At 34.0% G+C, this 14,592-nt stretch overlaps 3 protein-coding genes across 3 annotated transcripts in view; 2 read left to right on the plus strand and 1 right to left on the minus strand.

The window, feature by feature from the left end:
* The first annotated feature begins 873 nt into the window (after positions 1 to 873).
* On the plus strand, positions 874 to 3,651 carry LOC118271648 (protein-cysteine N-palmitoyltransferase Rasp). Its single transcript, XM_035587766.2, has 4 exons — positions 874 to 1,274; positions 1,374 to 2,161; positions 2,245 to 2,462; positions 2,568 to 3,651. The coding sequence occupies exons 1-4, from the start codon at positions 1,175 to 1,177 to the stop codon at positions 3,040 to 3,042; spliced, it is 1,581 nt and encodes a 526-aa protein (XP_035443659.1). The 5' UTR covers positions 874 to 1,174; the 3' UTR covers positions 3,043 to 3,651.
* On the minus strand, positions 3,641 to 7,970 carry LOC118271632 (DNA helicase MCM8). The gene is made up of 15 exons (XM_050698558.1): positions 7,660 to 7,970; positions 7,308 to 7,540; positions 7,129 to 7,216; positions 6,730 to 6,861; positions 6,396 to 6,511; positions 6,215 to 6,319; positions 5,977 to 6,123; positions 5,670 to 5,889; positions 5,446 to 5,588; positions 5,201 to 5,340; positions 4,939 to 5,029; positions 4,612 to 4,742; positions 4,234 to 4,462; positions 3,945 to 4,106; positions 3,641 to 3,860 (listed from the first exon to the last, which is right to left on the minus strand). Exons 1-15 carry the CDS (start codon positions 7,874 to 7,876, stop codon positions 3,666 to 3,668), a joined length of 2,349 nt encoding a protein of 782 aa, XP_050554515.1. The 5' UTR covers positions 7,877 to 7,970; the 3' UTR covers positions 3,641 to 3,665.
* A 907-nt stretch (positions 7,971 to 8,877) lies between these two features.
* LOC118270586 (dynein axonemal heavy chain 8-like) overlaps positions 8,878 to 14,592 on the plus strand; it is a 28,418-nt gene continuing 22,703 nt past the window's right edge. Inside the window, exons 1-14 of the mRNA XM_050698572.1 lie at positions 8,878 to 9,265; positions 9,346 to 9,456; positions 10,536 to 10,647; positions 10,741 to 10,883; positions 10,965 to 11,166; positions 11,274 to 11,437; positions 11,922 to 12,098; positions 12,189 to 12,292; positions 12,811 to 13,030; positions 13,210 to 13,356; positions 13,459 to 13,598; positions 13,690 to 13,774; positions 13,948 to 14,093; positions 14,247 to 14,391. Coding sequence (XP_050554529.1) covers positions 9,002 to 9,265; positions 9,346 to 9,456; positions 10,536 to 10,647; positions 10,741 to 10,883; positions 10,965 to 11,166; positions 11,274 to 11,437; positions 11,922 to 12,098; positions 12,189 to 12,292; positions 12,811 to 13,030; positions 13,210 to 13,356; positions 13,459 to 13,598; positions 13,690 to 13,774; positions 13,948 to 14,093; positions 14,247 to 14,391 — 2,160 coding nt within the window. The 5' untranslated portion in view covers positions 8,878 to 9,001. The remainder of the gene's footprint in view (positions 9,266 to 9,345; positions 9,457 to 10,535; positions 10,648 to 10,740; positions 10,884 to 10,964; positions 11,167 to 11,273; positions 11,438 to 11,921; positions 12,099 to 12,188; positions 12,293 to 12,810; positions 13,031 to 13,209; positions 13,357 to 13,458; positions 13,599 to 13,689; positions 13,775 to 13,947; positions 14,094 to 14,246; positions 14,392 to 14,592) is intronic.

Raw genomic sequence — 14,592 nt, forward strand, 5'->3', positions numbered from 1 at the left:
TGTAGGCACAATATTTTTCTTTTCTTACATTCACTTACTCACTACTTTTCTTTTAATATAAAATTGATAAGCACTGTGCTATAGGTACATTAGGTGCTTATGTTAGGTAGGTCTAGCCGTCTAGGTATGTACGTAACTAAATATTATTTGTACCAAATTAACGCTGTAGCACGATGCAAGTAAGTATGAAGCAAGTTGAAATAATGTATTTGATCACAAATAGGCGATTTTACTGCTACAAGAAATGGATTACCAATTTGTTACACTATTTAATAAAAACCGTTCAAGTGTGAGATAAACACGCGATTGAAGGGTTTCGTATCATTATTTTTATGGGCACCTACTCCCCTTAAATAGGTATATAATTATATTATTTTGTTTTTAGTATTTAGTTCAACATAGTTTTTAGTAGTTGTTGTATCAAAAAATAAGAAAAGAATCCTAATTAAAGTAGGGGAAATATTAAAAAACGGGAATAGGAATTAGTAAATAAATTAAATTAATAAAAAACTAAAATTAAACGCCAATAGACGTCGCGGCAGGCCCAGAAGGAGATGGTGGGATGAACTCGAAAGGATTGGCCAAAGAAAGCTCTGCATAGAGACGAGTGGAAGGAGCGTAGGGAGGCCTTTGCCCTGCAGTGGGACGACCATGGCTGAAAATAAATAAATAAATAAAAATAGGAATGCATCATCTTTTCTGTCCATCGTCTAGCGTAAAAGACTGTATTACACGGTTTATGGACTACACCACTTGAGTTAACAAACAGATAGACGGTCGGACGGTCGGATGGACGGACGGACGGATGGTCGGACGGACAGACAGATAGACAGACAGACAGACACACAGTCAGTTGAAACTATTTTTATATATGATACGGAACGAATTAAAAACTAAAAAACCAAAACCTATTAAAATTAATGAGAATTAATGTTTTTTACCTTGTTTTCATCATTCACCAATTTCACCGAAAAAATTCAGTTCAGTTCATTCGCCAATTCCATAGACATATTTTGGTTTGACTTTTTCATTTTGGCATGAGCATGATTATATCATTCATTCATTCATTTACCGTCGAATTTGAAAGGTGTAAATTGTGTTGTGCGTCTGAATCATGGCATTATTTTTTTTGTTTTTAGGATGAAAATTGTATTCAAAGTAATTTTATGACAAAATGAAAAGCAAACTGAGTCAAATTGAAAATGTGATTCATTTTAGTTTATGGATATTAGCTTGTTTTTACTCCCTGTACAAATTACTTTGTGCTCAAACAGGTAATGTTTATTTTTTGTTAATTATCGTAGTTAATTAATATCCTGTATAATTATTTGAGTAGTTAGTTTGTTAATTTACATTGACATCATTATTTTCAGAAATACTGGAGAGTAAGCCTGCTCCGCGTCATGAATTTAGAGACTTGGCGCCTGGGTGGCGATTCTTGTCCAGGCTGAAAGATGAGACTGATGTTGAATGGAGCACGTGGAAGTACCATATACAGACCCTATGGCTTTATTTGCTATTTCAATTTTTCATATCTGAGGCAATACGAAGATATAATGTACATTTATTGAAATATTGGTACATTATATCTAGTATATTTTGTGTAACTAGATATATGGGTATCAGACAGTTGATAGTAATTTTTGCTCAGCCTGTTTTATTCTCAGCAATTGTGTTTTCTGGAGGTGGAAAAATTAGTATATGGTCAACAAGTATTTTTCTGTTAGCCTTGTACAACTCTTTGAAATATAAATATTTCTTTTGGCATTTCTTGGATACTGACCATTTAAGAGATGAAGAAGTGTTTGTACTTTTATATGGTATAGCCTGGGTTGAATTGAGATGTATAAGTTATTGCCTCGATTATATAGACAGAAAAGAGAAACATTTACAAGCCCAGGAGAATGGACAATTAAAACAAGCATCACTATTTGAAGAATTGATTAACATGTTTAGCTATGTCTTGTACCTGCCATTATTATTTGTCGGACCATTATTACTCTATGAAGAATTTGAAAAAAGTTTCCTTGTTAAAAGTGAAACACTGACCATGAGGCTAAAATCTTTTATTCTGGAAATGTTAAGGTTCCAGATTTATACTATTCTGTTGGACCTTGCATTTCATTTTATATATTTTTATGCTATGCAAAGTCAGATTGAGGTTGGTAGTAATAAACTTATATTATTTTACATTTTAGTAATTGGTATTGTCCCAAATAATTTATTTTTTATGTTATGTTTCAGGCTATTCGTAAGATGCCATCATTAGCACTCTGTGGTGGAGGGCTATGGATGGGGCTGGAGTTTCATATGAAATATGTTGTATCTTATGGAACCACAGCTGCATATTCCAGGCTTGACCATATTGACCCTCCACCTACTCCAAGATGTATAGTCAGAATACATGTTTACTCACAAATGTGGAGATACTTTGATGTAGGCCTATACAGGTTTTTATTAAAGTAAGTTGACATTCCTTACATAATATCATTTTAATATCATCTCCCCAAATATTACTTGGGCTGTAATCATAATTATAATTATTGAGATATTGTCTTAATTTCCAGGTACATATATAAACCGGCTCTCGCCACAATGTCAAGTAATTTTCCAAGGCTCAAGATCACAAACAAATTACTTTCTTCTCTTGTTACATTTATGTTTATTTTTTTGTGGCATGGCATTATGTGGAATATATTTTTATGGTCAGCGTTAAACTATGTGGGTATTGTTATAGAGTATGCTGCTAAAGCAGCCTCTAAAACTGAAAGATATAGAGTATTTAAAGAAAATTACCTTAAAACAGATGCGATGGAAGTGCGATTCCAAGCATTTTTGTGTGCACCTCTGTTAGGTATGTCTGCTATATCAAACTTCTATTTATTTGCTGGTGCTGAAGTTGGTAATTTGTACTTTGAGCTACTCAAGTGGCCATCATTTTATAATGCTGTGTTAGTTTACACATCTTTATATTGCTGTTGTCACGTTGCTATTGCTTTGAGTGATGTTCCTTCTAGAACTGATGTTAAAAAATTTAAATGAAGACTGTATTTTTAATATACTTATTTTTTATTATAATATTGACTGAATCCAATGTTATTAATTAGTTAAACTCTGTTAAACCAATGGAATATAAATGACATTTATGTATTTCTTTATACAAAAGCACTTACATAAATCTAAAAGCAAAGAGTAGGTAATAATCATTTTTAGAAACTAAAATATTTGCATTGAATTAGTCTGCAAGATATTGAATTATTTTTATATAATTTCCTATTGCATAGGTATTTTCTCATCAGTTTTGAACAAGAACTTTATTTGTATGCTATGTTGATTACTACAAAACTATTTTCCTGGTGACAATAGTTATATGATGTAATTCAAAATAAGATTTTACAAGAATTTCAAGTCTCATGGACGAGTTTGTGTAAATTATGTTAAAATTTTATTTGAATCGGTAATCAATTGCTTTAAGATACTTTTTTTAGATGTATATAATAAAACTATGGTTTTATGTGCTTTGTGAAGAAAAAAAATACTATAGTACAAACTACATTTATGTAAATTTTATGATACTTTTTCATCACACCTTTTTAACTGTGAGTCATATTTGGCTGCAGTTTTTATGAAATAAAGTTCATTTTTAAATTGTATAAATTATTTTATTAAATTGTGATCAACTGATATGTGTTAGACCCTTTTAATAATAAGTATGAATGTGTGTGCATCGCTTCAATCAAGTCATTTGGGTCCCCAGCAACTCCTGCAGCTTTATGTATTTGTATCATCTCTTGTCTTGTGAATATATCCTTTCCTAGCTGATGAGATCTTCTTGTTAATGCATCCAAGAACTTTTTTAACTGAAAAATATTTATAATATTATTTTATGCTGTATGCCGCTTGGTTCAGTAATTCATGTTATTGTAATGAATGTTGTTGGTCACCTTGTTTCGGGAACTAACGCCTGATCCATTAATAGACCTGGATAATTGTATATTTCCAAACTCGTCACTGAATGTATCTATTAGACTGTGTTTCAATAAGCTTATCACATCATTTGCGTCTTTGACAGTAGCTTCTTCTCTCAAATCCACACGAGCTCTAGCCTATAATGAAAAGTTAATGGATTGATTACTACACCATCAGATATCCATTACTTATATCTGTTTATTTATATCGACGTAATAAAAGTTTTAATATCTAATTTCTCATGATAACTAATCAAATACACACCTGGGTAAGTCGTATGCAGGCTTCAAGTTGGCGTGTTGTTATAGGTGTACCGTCATGGGAGCCACCTTGATGGTTGTGTCTTAGCTCTAAATAAAAGTTTTGCAAAGCATTGGCTGCTTCGGTACTCAGTTTGGGGTGGACGTACCTTCTAGCGTACGCTATGTATTTTCTTAACAGAACTAAAGGTAGATGGTCGATCACCTCACCAGGTTTTAAACGAAGTCTCTGACTGGAAAGGATAAATGTAGTGAAATTTAATCTAAAGATTAGTATTGCAGTAACAGTAATTTAAATCCTTGGTGAAACATTTTAGTAAGGTATTGGTTTCAAAATCGATTTATAGTCATAATTGAATGCCACCAAATAATTAAAAATTACCTGAGCGAAATCTCGTTATCACATTGACTTGTATTCATGCTAATGTTTAGATTATTCTGTTTTGTTGTATGCTTTCCTTTATGACCGGAATGTAGAGCCAGCACGTGTTCCGATAGCATCGCATCCATTTTCTACAATCATAATAACTATAAAGTGTGTGAAAGCTGCTCTATAATATTTATAATTATAGACTTAACGGATCAAGTCAAAAGGGGAAATTAATGTAGGCAGATAGCCATAATAACATAGCGTCATCTATAATTAATGCCTACAAAATCAATCACAGCCTTTTTTATTCAACAAAATGTGACAAGGAGTTAAAATTACCTCATCGGGTTGGTCCAAAAGTATAAAAACTAAATCAAATCTTGAGAGAAGTGCTGAATTTAATTTTAGGTTCTCTGCTACAGTTTTAGATCTGTAAAAATAATAAAAATTAATTTATAATATTAACTAAGTAACATGATAAAACCACTGTTATCAACTAGGTTGGTTGTTCACAACGGAGTGCTAGGGTATGGTATTATTGGCATGAGAGACGCTACGGCGTCCTTAAAAAAGGGTATGGTATTATGATGACTGACATGACCTGTTGTAGCTGCCTCCAGCAGGGTTGGCGGCGGCCAGTACAGTGGCCCGTGCGGCCAGGCTGCACACCACGCCTCCCTTGGCCACGCTCACACGCCGCTGTTCCATAGCTTCTAACAAACTGCTGTGGTGAGCGGTCATCTGTAACATGTTGCATGATCCCATTGATGCCTGATGTACACGCGATAATAGCATAATCAAAATGCATTGTAGAATTATACATTTTAATTCAATATAATAAGTAACCTTATCAAGTTCATCAATACAGCATACGCCTTTATCGGCAAGAACCAGTGCGCCTGCTTCTAAAGCGAAGTCTCCTCCTGCTTCCCGGCCTAATGCTACAGTGAGGCCTCCTGCAGATGCAGAGGCGCCGCATACATAAACACCTGCAATTTTTACACAACTTTTATTTAAATATTGCGTTGTAAATTTTTCTTTACTTTGTTGTGTTTAGCTAATCAATTTACCTCTTGGAGCAGCATGAGCTGCAGCCTGTAGCAACTGTGACTTCCCAAGTCCTGGATCCCCCACAACCAGCACATGAGGGTTGGACCTCGGTCCATTATCATGTTCAGTACCACCAATAAGACCAAGTATCAGTCCAGCTTTCACTGCCTCATGCCCAAATATTGTTGGACAGAGTGAGTGGACTAGTAATCTGAACACATCCTCTGTGGCATGTATTTCCTGATGAAAAAAGAAGAATATATTTCGTTTTCAATGTAAGAAGAGGATATTATAAATAAAATGAAATACATGCAATAATGAGACTACCTGTATAGCATAATAATCTTTCAATGTAAAAGATAGAGTTGGATTGCTCAGATTTCTATGGCTGTGTATTGACACAGCTTCAATGTAAAGTTGTAGGAGTCTTGCAGCTCGTTTGCCGTCTTCGCCGCCTTTGCTTTCGCCACGTACCTAGAAAAGTTCAGTGTAATCATTTGCTGTGTTTATTTCTTACTTGTTATTGCAGTAGTGATACTATACTAATATGAGACATTTTAGCTACCTGAACTATTCCTGTGACTGAGAGCACATCACCGGGACATGCTGCACCAACTAGGTCTCCCTGAAGTTCTATCTCTACACTTCTTGGTATAGTTCCAGACAGGCTCTGAAAAAACAGACCAACATTGAAGGTCTCACTTATAAAAAAAAGATGGTAACAACAAGTATGAACTAATATAAACCTGTGACTGAATTTCTTGTATTTTAGCAACTTGCCAGTCTGTTGTGTTGGTGAATGGAGATGATTGCAATGGTTCAAACTTTGAGCCACCATTGCAGCTTTGGCATGATGTTGGAGCTGGAATCATGTAAGTATACATTAAAATTAAATAGCAGTACAATGGAAACATTAGTTTTTTAAGTTTTAATTTAAAATAACTTTTAGGATAATGTCTTGGTAAATGATGCCTGTTTTAGAATCCCTATCTGCCCATACTCCAACAGGAAATTTGTAATAATTCATTATTTAAGCATAGAAACTAGAAACTAAATAACAGTATAAAAAGATGTAGGTACCTGTGAATACTCCCTGGGGCTGAATGACGGCTTGAAGGTTGTGGCAGCTAGAACACTCAAATGCCATAGAAGTGCAGATGAGCCCCACACTCCCCACTCTGATGACTGTACCCTTTATTGTCACTAGTTTGCCTGTAAACATCAATCATATAACTTTCTAGAATTGTAAATAACTAACTGTGGAATGAAATGATTTTCTAGCATTGTGACCTATTTGGATGGAAAACGTTTGTGTATTATTTAGATAATCTACAGCAGTAATTATTTTGTGACAAATAAAGAAAAAATATTATTGCTAATAACATAGATTCCTTGTGTAGGTGACGATAAAGTAAAAAATCTATTGAAGGACAGATTGCAGTAGTTACAAACTAGGATTAATACTTTGTAGAAACTCACCAAAGTAATTTACTTTTAAATTAGCTAATGGAATCACGGGCTGGTGATTCAGTATTCTCACTTTTATTTTTGATTCACATTTGAGAGTCTGTAACATAAAAAATTGTAGTAACATAAATAATAGATAAAAAATAATATATTCGAGAATACACATACAATAAAAGACTATAATTAAGTACCTCATGTAAACAATATTCAAGGAGCCTCAATGTATTATCTGGATATTCAAACAATTCTGTATTAAAGCTAGGCCAGCTGCTAATGAACTCTGTATCATTTAACAAATTGGTGACATCCAATGGCACGCTGCGGGTCTGGTCTATTTTCTCCAAATCAAACAAATTTTTGTGTTTCTCAATGAATTGTTTCACACATTTAATTTGGCTAGTTACCTCTAAATCCGGTTGTTGATCTGAAATATATTATTTAAGAATTCGGTCAGTGGATCATCTTAGAGCGGATCAGAAGATCATAATTTTATTATGCCCGGTATATTTATTTGTGTATTTTTTATAATAGTGGTTTCCGAACCTTTCGTGGGAAAGTACAATTTCCAAATGTTTGTAGCTTCATTAATGGGTATAACAGTTGGTATCTGGTTAGCTGGAGCTCTTGAAGATCCTGCAGTACTAGTCACTCGGTGACTATTTGTTGAATTATTTAAACTCTGATTGTCTGAACTGTTATTTTGATTATTTCTCGAACGGTACCAATTATTACGATAACGTCCTCTCCAATTACGACGCATTATTTAGTATGTATATCTACAATTCAAAATATTCATAAAACTTTTTCTACTTCTGCTTTTCCCGCTGTTTGTTTTTTACTTTTTTTCAACATTGTCAATATTGTCATTGTCAACTGTCAAGTTCACAGTATTACTTTTAATAATATTGAATTGGGGAACTTGTTTTAGAATTAAGGTAATGACTAAAAATGTTTTAAAGTCTCTTTTGTCTTGTGTCTAGATAAATTAAACGTAAATAATACAATATTATATTTCTTAGATTTGATGTTTTGATGTATCGCACGACGTCTTAGTATATTGACTTAAATAATTGGCGTAGTTGCTGACCTACCGACTATTGGGTCATGACTTCGATTCCCATAAAGACCGGCACGAAAAAAATTAATTTAGTCTGCACTAATTGCTATGGAGGTAGGTATATAGCAAATTTGATTAGCTCTATTGATTTCAATGATCCCTTGCAGTGTTTATTTAGGTACCTGTGTAATGTCATTTCAAGTATGTTCTGTCCAGTCTTTGAAATGGTTGGGCCGATTTTAACGGGACTTTTAGGTAGCTGATGGATTCACTGAGTAATTTAGGCTACTTATATTTTATAAAAAAGAAGAATTTATTTTAGATAAAATATAAAGTAGGTAATGTTGCAATGCCCGGTTCTATGAATCGTAGAATGTGTTGTTAAGCGCAAATCTCGAGAACAGCTGAACGGATTTCACTAATAATTTTTGTTGGGTTCGTTATTGTAAGGAGAAAGTGATGCGTAGAAAAAATTCTCAGGGAAAGAAAATTCGCAAGGTACGCTTGTAATAAAATCAAATTTTTGTATGAATTTTTCAGCCCACCTATTAAGAAAGCAGAAATTATCTACAAAATGATTTAACTCAATTACGTACCTAGTTATTTCTAGTTCTTACCAAAGTTTAGGATAATTATAATTGATTTACTAGCTACTTATAAAACAGAAATAGTTTAAGTTTTAAACAGAATCGAAATAAGTAGATACATTTTTGTATTTCGAAAAATGATCTAGTAAGGTTTGTTAAAACCATACTTAGCGACTTGAATCTCGTCTTCGTAACACATATTTACAATTTATTTTCAAATAAATTTACCAACTTAGAATAGATGGCGGACGCAGAGGACGACGTTTCGCAAAAAGACGGCGAGGAAATCGTACAAATAATTTCGAGTCCAGAATTTTCGGAGGTCAAAACAGATACTGAATCAATATCTGATGATCACCACAACAATGAAGAAAGCGTCAACGTTGATAGAACAGCCCTGGAGTCCATATTAAACGTCAGCTCTCGTTTACAAAATTTGGTGCATCGAAACAAGATGTCTATGAGTTTAATGAATTTTCATCATCATTCTTACAAAGACAAGCAAGTAAATAAAAATGAATAATTATATTTGTATTGTTTTATTATTATATTTATCCCTCATTAAAATAATATAATTATTTGTAGGCTGTAGCAAAAGAAGCGCGTAGCCAGCGAATTGGTGCTATTACGCCAGCTCAGAGATTCATACTTGATACTGCAGCAATTGTATTGAATAAGCCACTTGATTATGTACTGGTAAGGAAATAAATTATAAATGTCGTTTTTCATATTTATGTGTGTGTACCTACATTCCTACCTGTTTGTAACTTAATAATAGAACTCGACACCCGCTAAGTATAAGTATGTATCTGCCAGATACACGAAATGGTTTTTATTGCATTTTTAGCTTCAACGTACCTGTATCTATCCAATAAAAAAATATCAAAAAAATTGTAACAGCCGAACATGGTTTTTTTCAGACGCATAAGTATTTATCTGAATTAGCTAGGAAATAAATACAACGTACAAATATGTAAGTTCCAGTTAAATAGTAGTACGCGGGGGGATCGAGACGCGGGGTGCGGGCATCTGCCGCTCGCTCAGTTCTTCGCGGTAACAGCGAGCGGCACGCGCGAGCGGTGCGTTATATTTTATTAATATAGTGAACGCTATAAATTCTTAGTATCGTTAAAGCAAAATGCAATTAAAAGGCGACAGAATCTCACCATGTCACCACCAAATGAGATTTATTCGTCACCTAGACAAGGTAAGTCCTAATGATAATTATTATGGAATTTTAGCCATTCCCGGTGCATAAGTGTGTATCTACGTAGTTACACATTTATACACTGGATTCAATTTTAATTGTAAAATGTATCTAGGCACTTAACTACTTATTCCATGGATATCGCGTAAAATATTCGATAAATAGTCCATTGAAAAAGTGTGGATGTGGCAGTTAGAGTATTTTGATACATTCTAAGACCGGAGTAAAATTATCTATGTGTTATAAAACAAAACCATAAACCTTTACAAACAAAATTTCCTTGTAAACATAAACTGTACTTAATTTTAAACTCAGTTACCAAATTTCAAACCATAAATCCTTAAAATGACAAAGATATGACAATTTATAATTTTTGCAATCTTAAATTCGCTCTCCTGTAAAATTTAACTTTTTCAGTTACTTACTTATACTTAGGACGTGTCGAACTGAATATCATCATCGTGGATGTCCAACCTAAATCAGATTCAGTCAGTTCTCAGTGTAAACACTATTAATGATAGATCACGAAATAATAATTACAATATACATTTCATCAATTGTATTACAGGAGGGTGTTTATGACGCAGATACTAATGTAAATCAGTTACACTTGGCAGTCGACGAGGGCGGTGTATATTGTATTGTACTATGTGATGCGTTGCTGCCTGCTTTTCCAATAGGTTAATAACTCTTAATTTCTATCGCAAATTTTCTCATTTTATTAGTACATACCTAAATTCGACTCTGTATACATAATATGCGTGTTCTTGCAGAATCTGGTAGATTTTATCCCAATCAGAAAGGTTGCATAGAAAGGACATACATATCTGATTTATCTAAAATTGGTATTCAAGGCAAGTGCGTGGCAATATACAGATTGACAAGCCACGCTATCGATGCTCGGAACGTGGCAGATGTAAGATGCATATTGCATATCTTACATAAATATAATTACATTGCTGCAATACACAATAGTAATGTGTTATGTGACTTTCAGCAATACTTTTACATGTTACTTGATATAAATCAAGAGACGGAGAATGTTGTTTCAAGTATATACAAGATCATGAAGCGTGCTTACATCCCTGCTCTGAAGGCTTGTCAAGGTTGGGGACGTCTTAACCCTCCGAATCCTAAAAGCGAAGAGAGCATCAAGTCTTACATTTCAAAGATAATGATGTTCGTCAAATATCTTGAACGTTAGTATCATAATATAACAACAAGAGTTTTAATTATACAGAGGAGAACGTACGTATATAATGCAACGTTTACTTTTCACTTATAAACCTCTTATTAACTTATTCAGAAACTAAAATAGATCTGGATTGCTGCACAAGATTCAGAACAAACTATTCATTATATGAGACACAGTTGTCTAGTTATGATAAAATGAGATCAGCGGTGACTAAACCACATGTTTTGGAAGAAATCTGTGCTTATGTGAAGCAATGGATGCGGCAAATAACAATGGTAAAGAATAAGAATAATAGTAGTTAGTAATTAACTTGATTTCATACTAGATTACGCTGCACCTTGTGTAGGTAGTTGGCTGGTAGTAATCAGCACGTAGCTGCGTAGTTAAGAGTGCGTTTCTACAGAAACGTAGTTGCGCGGACTTCCACGGAGCAGGGTCGAGTAAATAGGTAGTTGTTTCTACTAAAGCTGCGCAGAGCTCTTTCTACTGAATGAGAGCGGAGATAAGACGTGTATTTTGAGCAATGTGATTGGTCAGTGTTTATAAGTCTCTGCTCGGCTCCGCGCAGCTCAGCTTCTGTGAGAACGTAGCCTAACGCGTAGCCATGTAGTCAGCATGCAGCCGCGTAGTCTAAGCGTAGCCGCGTAGTCAGCGCGTAGCCATATAGTCAGTAGGCGCGTAGTAGCAATCCAAGAATAGAATACTCGTACTTTTATGTAACGTTTGTAATATAATAGAATAACTTTTTTTTATAAATAGGTGTTAGTGCAAAGCCAGCAGTTGCGCCGTGAGTCGTCAAACATTGGTCCTCTAGCTGAGCTGGATCACTGGCGCCGTCAGCTCACAACTTTCACGTCAATAATCGAGCATATCAAAAGTGAGCCGGCTATGATGTACATACACACGTTAATTATAGCCAAATCCAAATTGCTTAAGGTAAGCATTCTTATTATTGCTAAATTCAGAACAAAAGCCAATGGAGTGACTCTTAATTGGTTTATATGAATATACGTTATTTATTTTCAGAAATGGAGACAATTAGATAATAGCGTAACCGATTATTACAATGAAGCTTTAGATAACGTGAGGTATTTGTACGCCTTAGAGAAATTTTGTGAACCTCTCTACAGGTAATACATTCTTTTGCATCAGGTCTGAATCCAAAAACGCGTATTGAACTTAACTCGGTTAAACGCAAGACCCTTATATAGAACTAGCTACTTCCGCGCGGTTTCACCCGCTCTGCTCGGCTCCTATTGGTCATAGCGTGATGTTTTATAGCCTATAGCCTTCCTCGATAAATGCACTATCCAACACAAAAATAATTATTCAATTCGGACCAGTAGTTCCGGAGATTAGCGCGTTCAAACAAACAAACAAACTCTTCAGCTTTATAATATTATAGTATAGAAGTAAAGATAAAATTATATTTACGTTATAGTGATTATATTTACATGTTGTACACCTGTTGAATTATTATGACTGAAATGTTGTCGTAGCGACTGGACAGCTATTCTCGAACCGAATAACTGTTTGTGTTATCCACAAATTGTTGTTCTAAGTCTGGGTGTGAGGCGTAGGTTACCCAGGAAAAAGGAGAAAATCCCAGTGTGGGGCAATGTTTAAAAAAGAAAGATTTGTTTCACAGGTGTGATCCTTATACAATGCAAGATTTCATCCCATCATTGATATACAATATTCGTATGATGTACGCAACCTCCCGATATTATAACACCACTGAACAAATATCTACGTTGCTTGTCAAAGTTACCAATCAAATTCTTAACATGTGTATGAATTTTCTTACACGGAATGGTAAAAAGACAATTTGGAACCAAGATAAACACAATTTCATGGATAAAGCTAAAGTTAGTATTGTTATTCAACTAAACAAAACTCCTTCAACTTAAGAATCAATTCAAATAAATTCCTTTATCAGAAGACCAAGTCCAATTAATATAAGATCTCGAGAGAAAGTCACATTCTAATACAATGGGTTTGAAGGATTATGCATAGAGGTTCAATTAAGTTATTTCATATATTACAGTACTGTTTAAGTCTATATCAGTTTTACCGTGATTGTTACGATGAGCATCAAAAGGAAATGTTAGAGGCAGCATCCGAAAGACCATTTGATTGTTCGGAAATGCACATATTTGGCAAGTTTGAGACTTTTAAGAAGAGACTAGTGAAGGTAAATTAAGTGTATCTTGTAGTATTACTGTGTATTTGTATTATTCTTTTAAACACGTGGAGTACATACATTGTTCAGACATTATCTCTTTTATTTTCTTAGATTAACGACCTTTTTGAAACATACATCAAGTATTATGTCCTGAATAAATCAACGTTGGAGGGCATTGAGGAACACGCTGCCACTTTCAATAAGCTGTTTAAAACTATCTCGACCAAAACTTACGATGCCTTGGATCACAGGTCAAACAATAATTAATTATTTTGAAGTGTATATTGAATACTGTTAAAAATGTAATGTAGAATTATTTTCACGCATTTTTTTCATATTTAGGCGACCAGATTTCGATAAAGACTACAAAATATATATGGAGGCAGTGGCTAACCAAGAGATGCTACTAGAGAACTTTGTGATTTCGGTAATTATTGTTTTTTTAATTGAATATTTTAAAACATTGGGTAGCATAGTCTTCCTATCACGTAATCTAGTTGTTGACAAAAACTACAAAAACATTTTTTTACGATAGGAGATAACATAGATTCATAAATTATATGTATTAAAAATTAATTGTTAATTAACAATGTTTTACAGAGTATTAAGAAGTGTCCATCAACAGAAATAGCATTAAGTCTTCTCAAACGATTTGAGAAGTTACAGTTGGGCTGCCTTTATTTAGACGACCGATATTATGATCTCATTAAGATGTACACGCAAGAGATTGAGATGATCAGAGATAGGTATGTATACCAAATTCAGATCTTAAGTGATAATGAGGGGTCTACGACAAAAAGATAGAGACTTCTCTCTTTCTTAATTTTATTGTTAGTTAAAGGTAATATTAGCCACGTTTCATCTTCCATTTTATTTAAATATTTTTACTTATTATTAAGGTACAACGAAGAAAGAGACCAGCCAGAGTTACCAAGGAACATGCCCCCAGTGGCTGGCCGACTCATGTGGACAAGGTTTTATCACAACATTATTAAAGAACCGATGAAGATATTCAAGCAACACCTTGATGTTATCACACATGCGGTAGTAGAGCATTACCCGACTACTTTAACATAGTGCCATTGATCTACATATACAGTATGGAGATCACTCATATGATTTAAATGAAACAACAAGTAGTACTCGTCCACAGAAGTATAATACAACTAAATATTTCAACGAACACCTAAAATTTAAAAGTACAAATTTTAAAACAAAATAAATAATGAAATTATCAAGTATTAA

Source organism: Spodoptera frugiperda, chromosome 15 (genome assembly GCF_023101765.2).
Source record: "Spodoptera frugiperda isolate SF20-4 chromosome 15, AGI-APGP_CSIRO_Sfru_2.0, whole genome shotgun sequence".
NCBI classification, from domain to species: Eukaryota; Metazoa; Arthropoda; class Insecta; order Lepidoptera; family Noctuidae; genus Spodoptera; species Spodoptera frugiperda.

Bases quoted from the DNA above. Each gene is read 5' to 3' on its own strand.
- LOC118271648 (XM_035587766.2), top strand. From the start codon at position 1,175: ATGAAAAGCAAACTGAGTCAAATTGAAAATGTGATTCATTTTAGTTTA. The intron at 1,275-1,373 runs GTAATGTTTATT...CATTATTTTCAG, and splicing joins ATTACTTTGTGCTCAAACAG to AAATACTGGAGAGTAAGCCT. The intron at 2,463-2,567 runs GTAAGTTGACAT...CTTAATTTCCAG, and splicing joins CTATACAGGTTTTTATTAAA to GTACATATATAAACCGGCTC.
- LOC118271632 (XM_050698558.1), bottom strand. From the start codon at position 7,876: ATGCGTCGTAATTGGAGAGGACGTTATCGTAATAATTGGTACCGTTCG. The intron at 6,512-6,729 runs GTACCTACATCT...ACATGATTCCAG, and splicing joins GCCCCAGGGAGTATTCACAG to CTCCAACATCATGCCAAAGC. The intron at 5,341-5,445 runs GTTACTTATTAT...AACATGTTACAG, and splicing joins GTATTGATGAACTTGATAAG to ATGACCGCTCACCACAGCAG.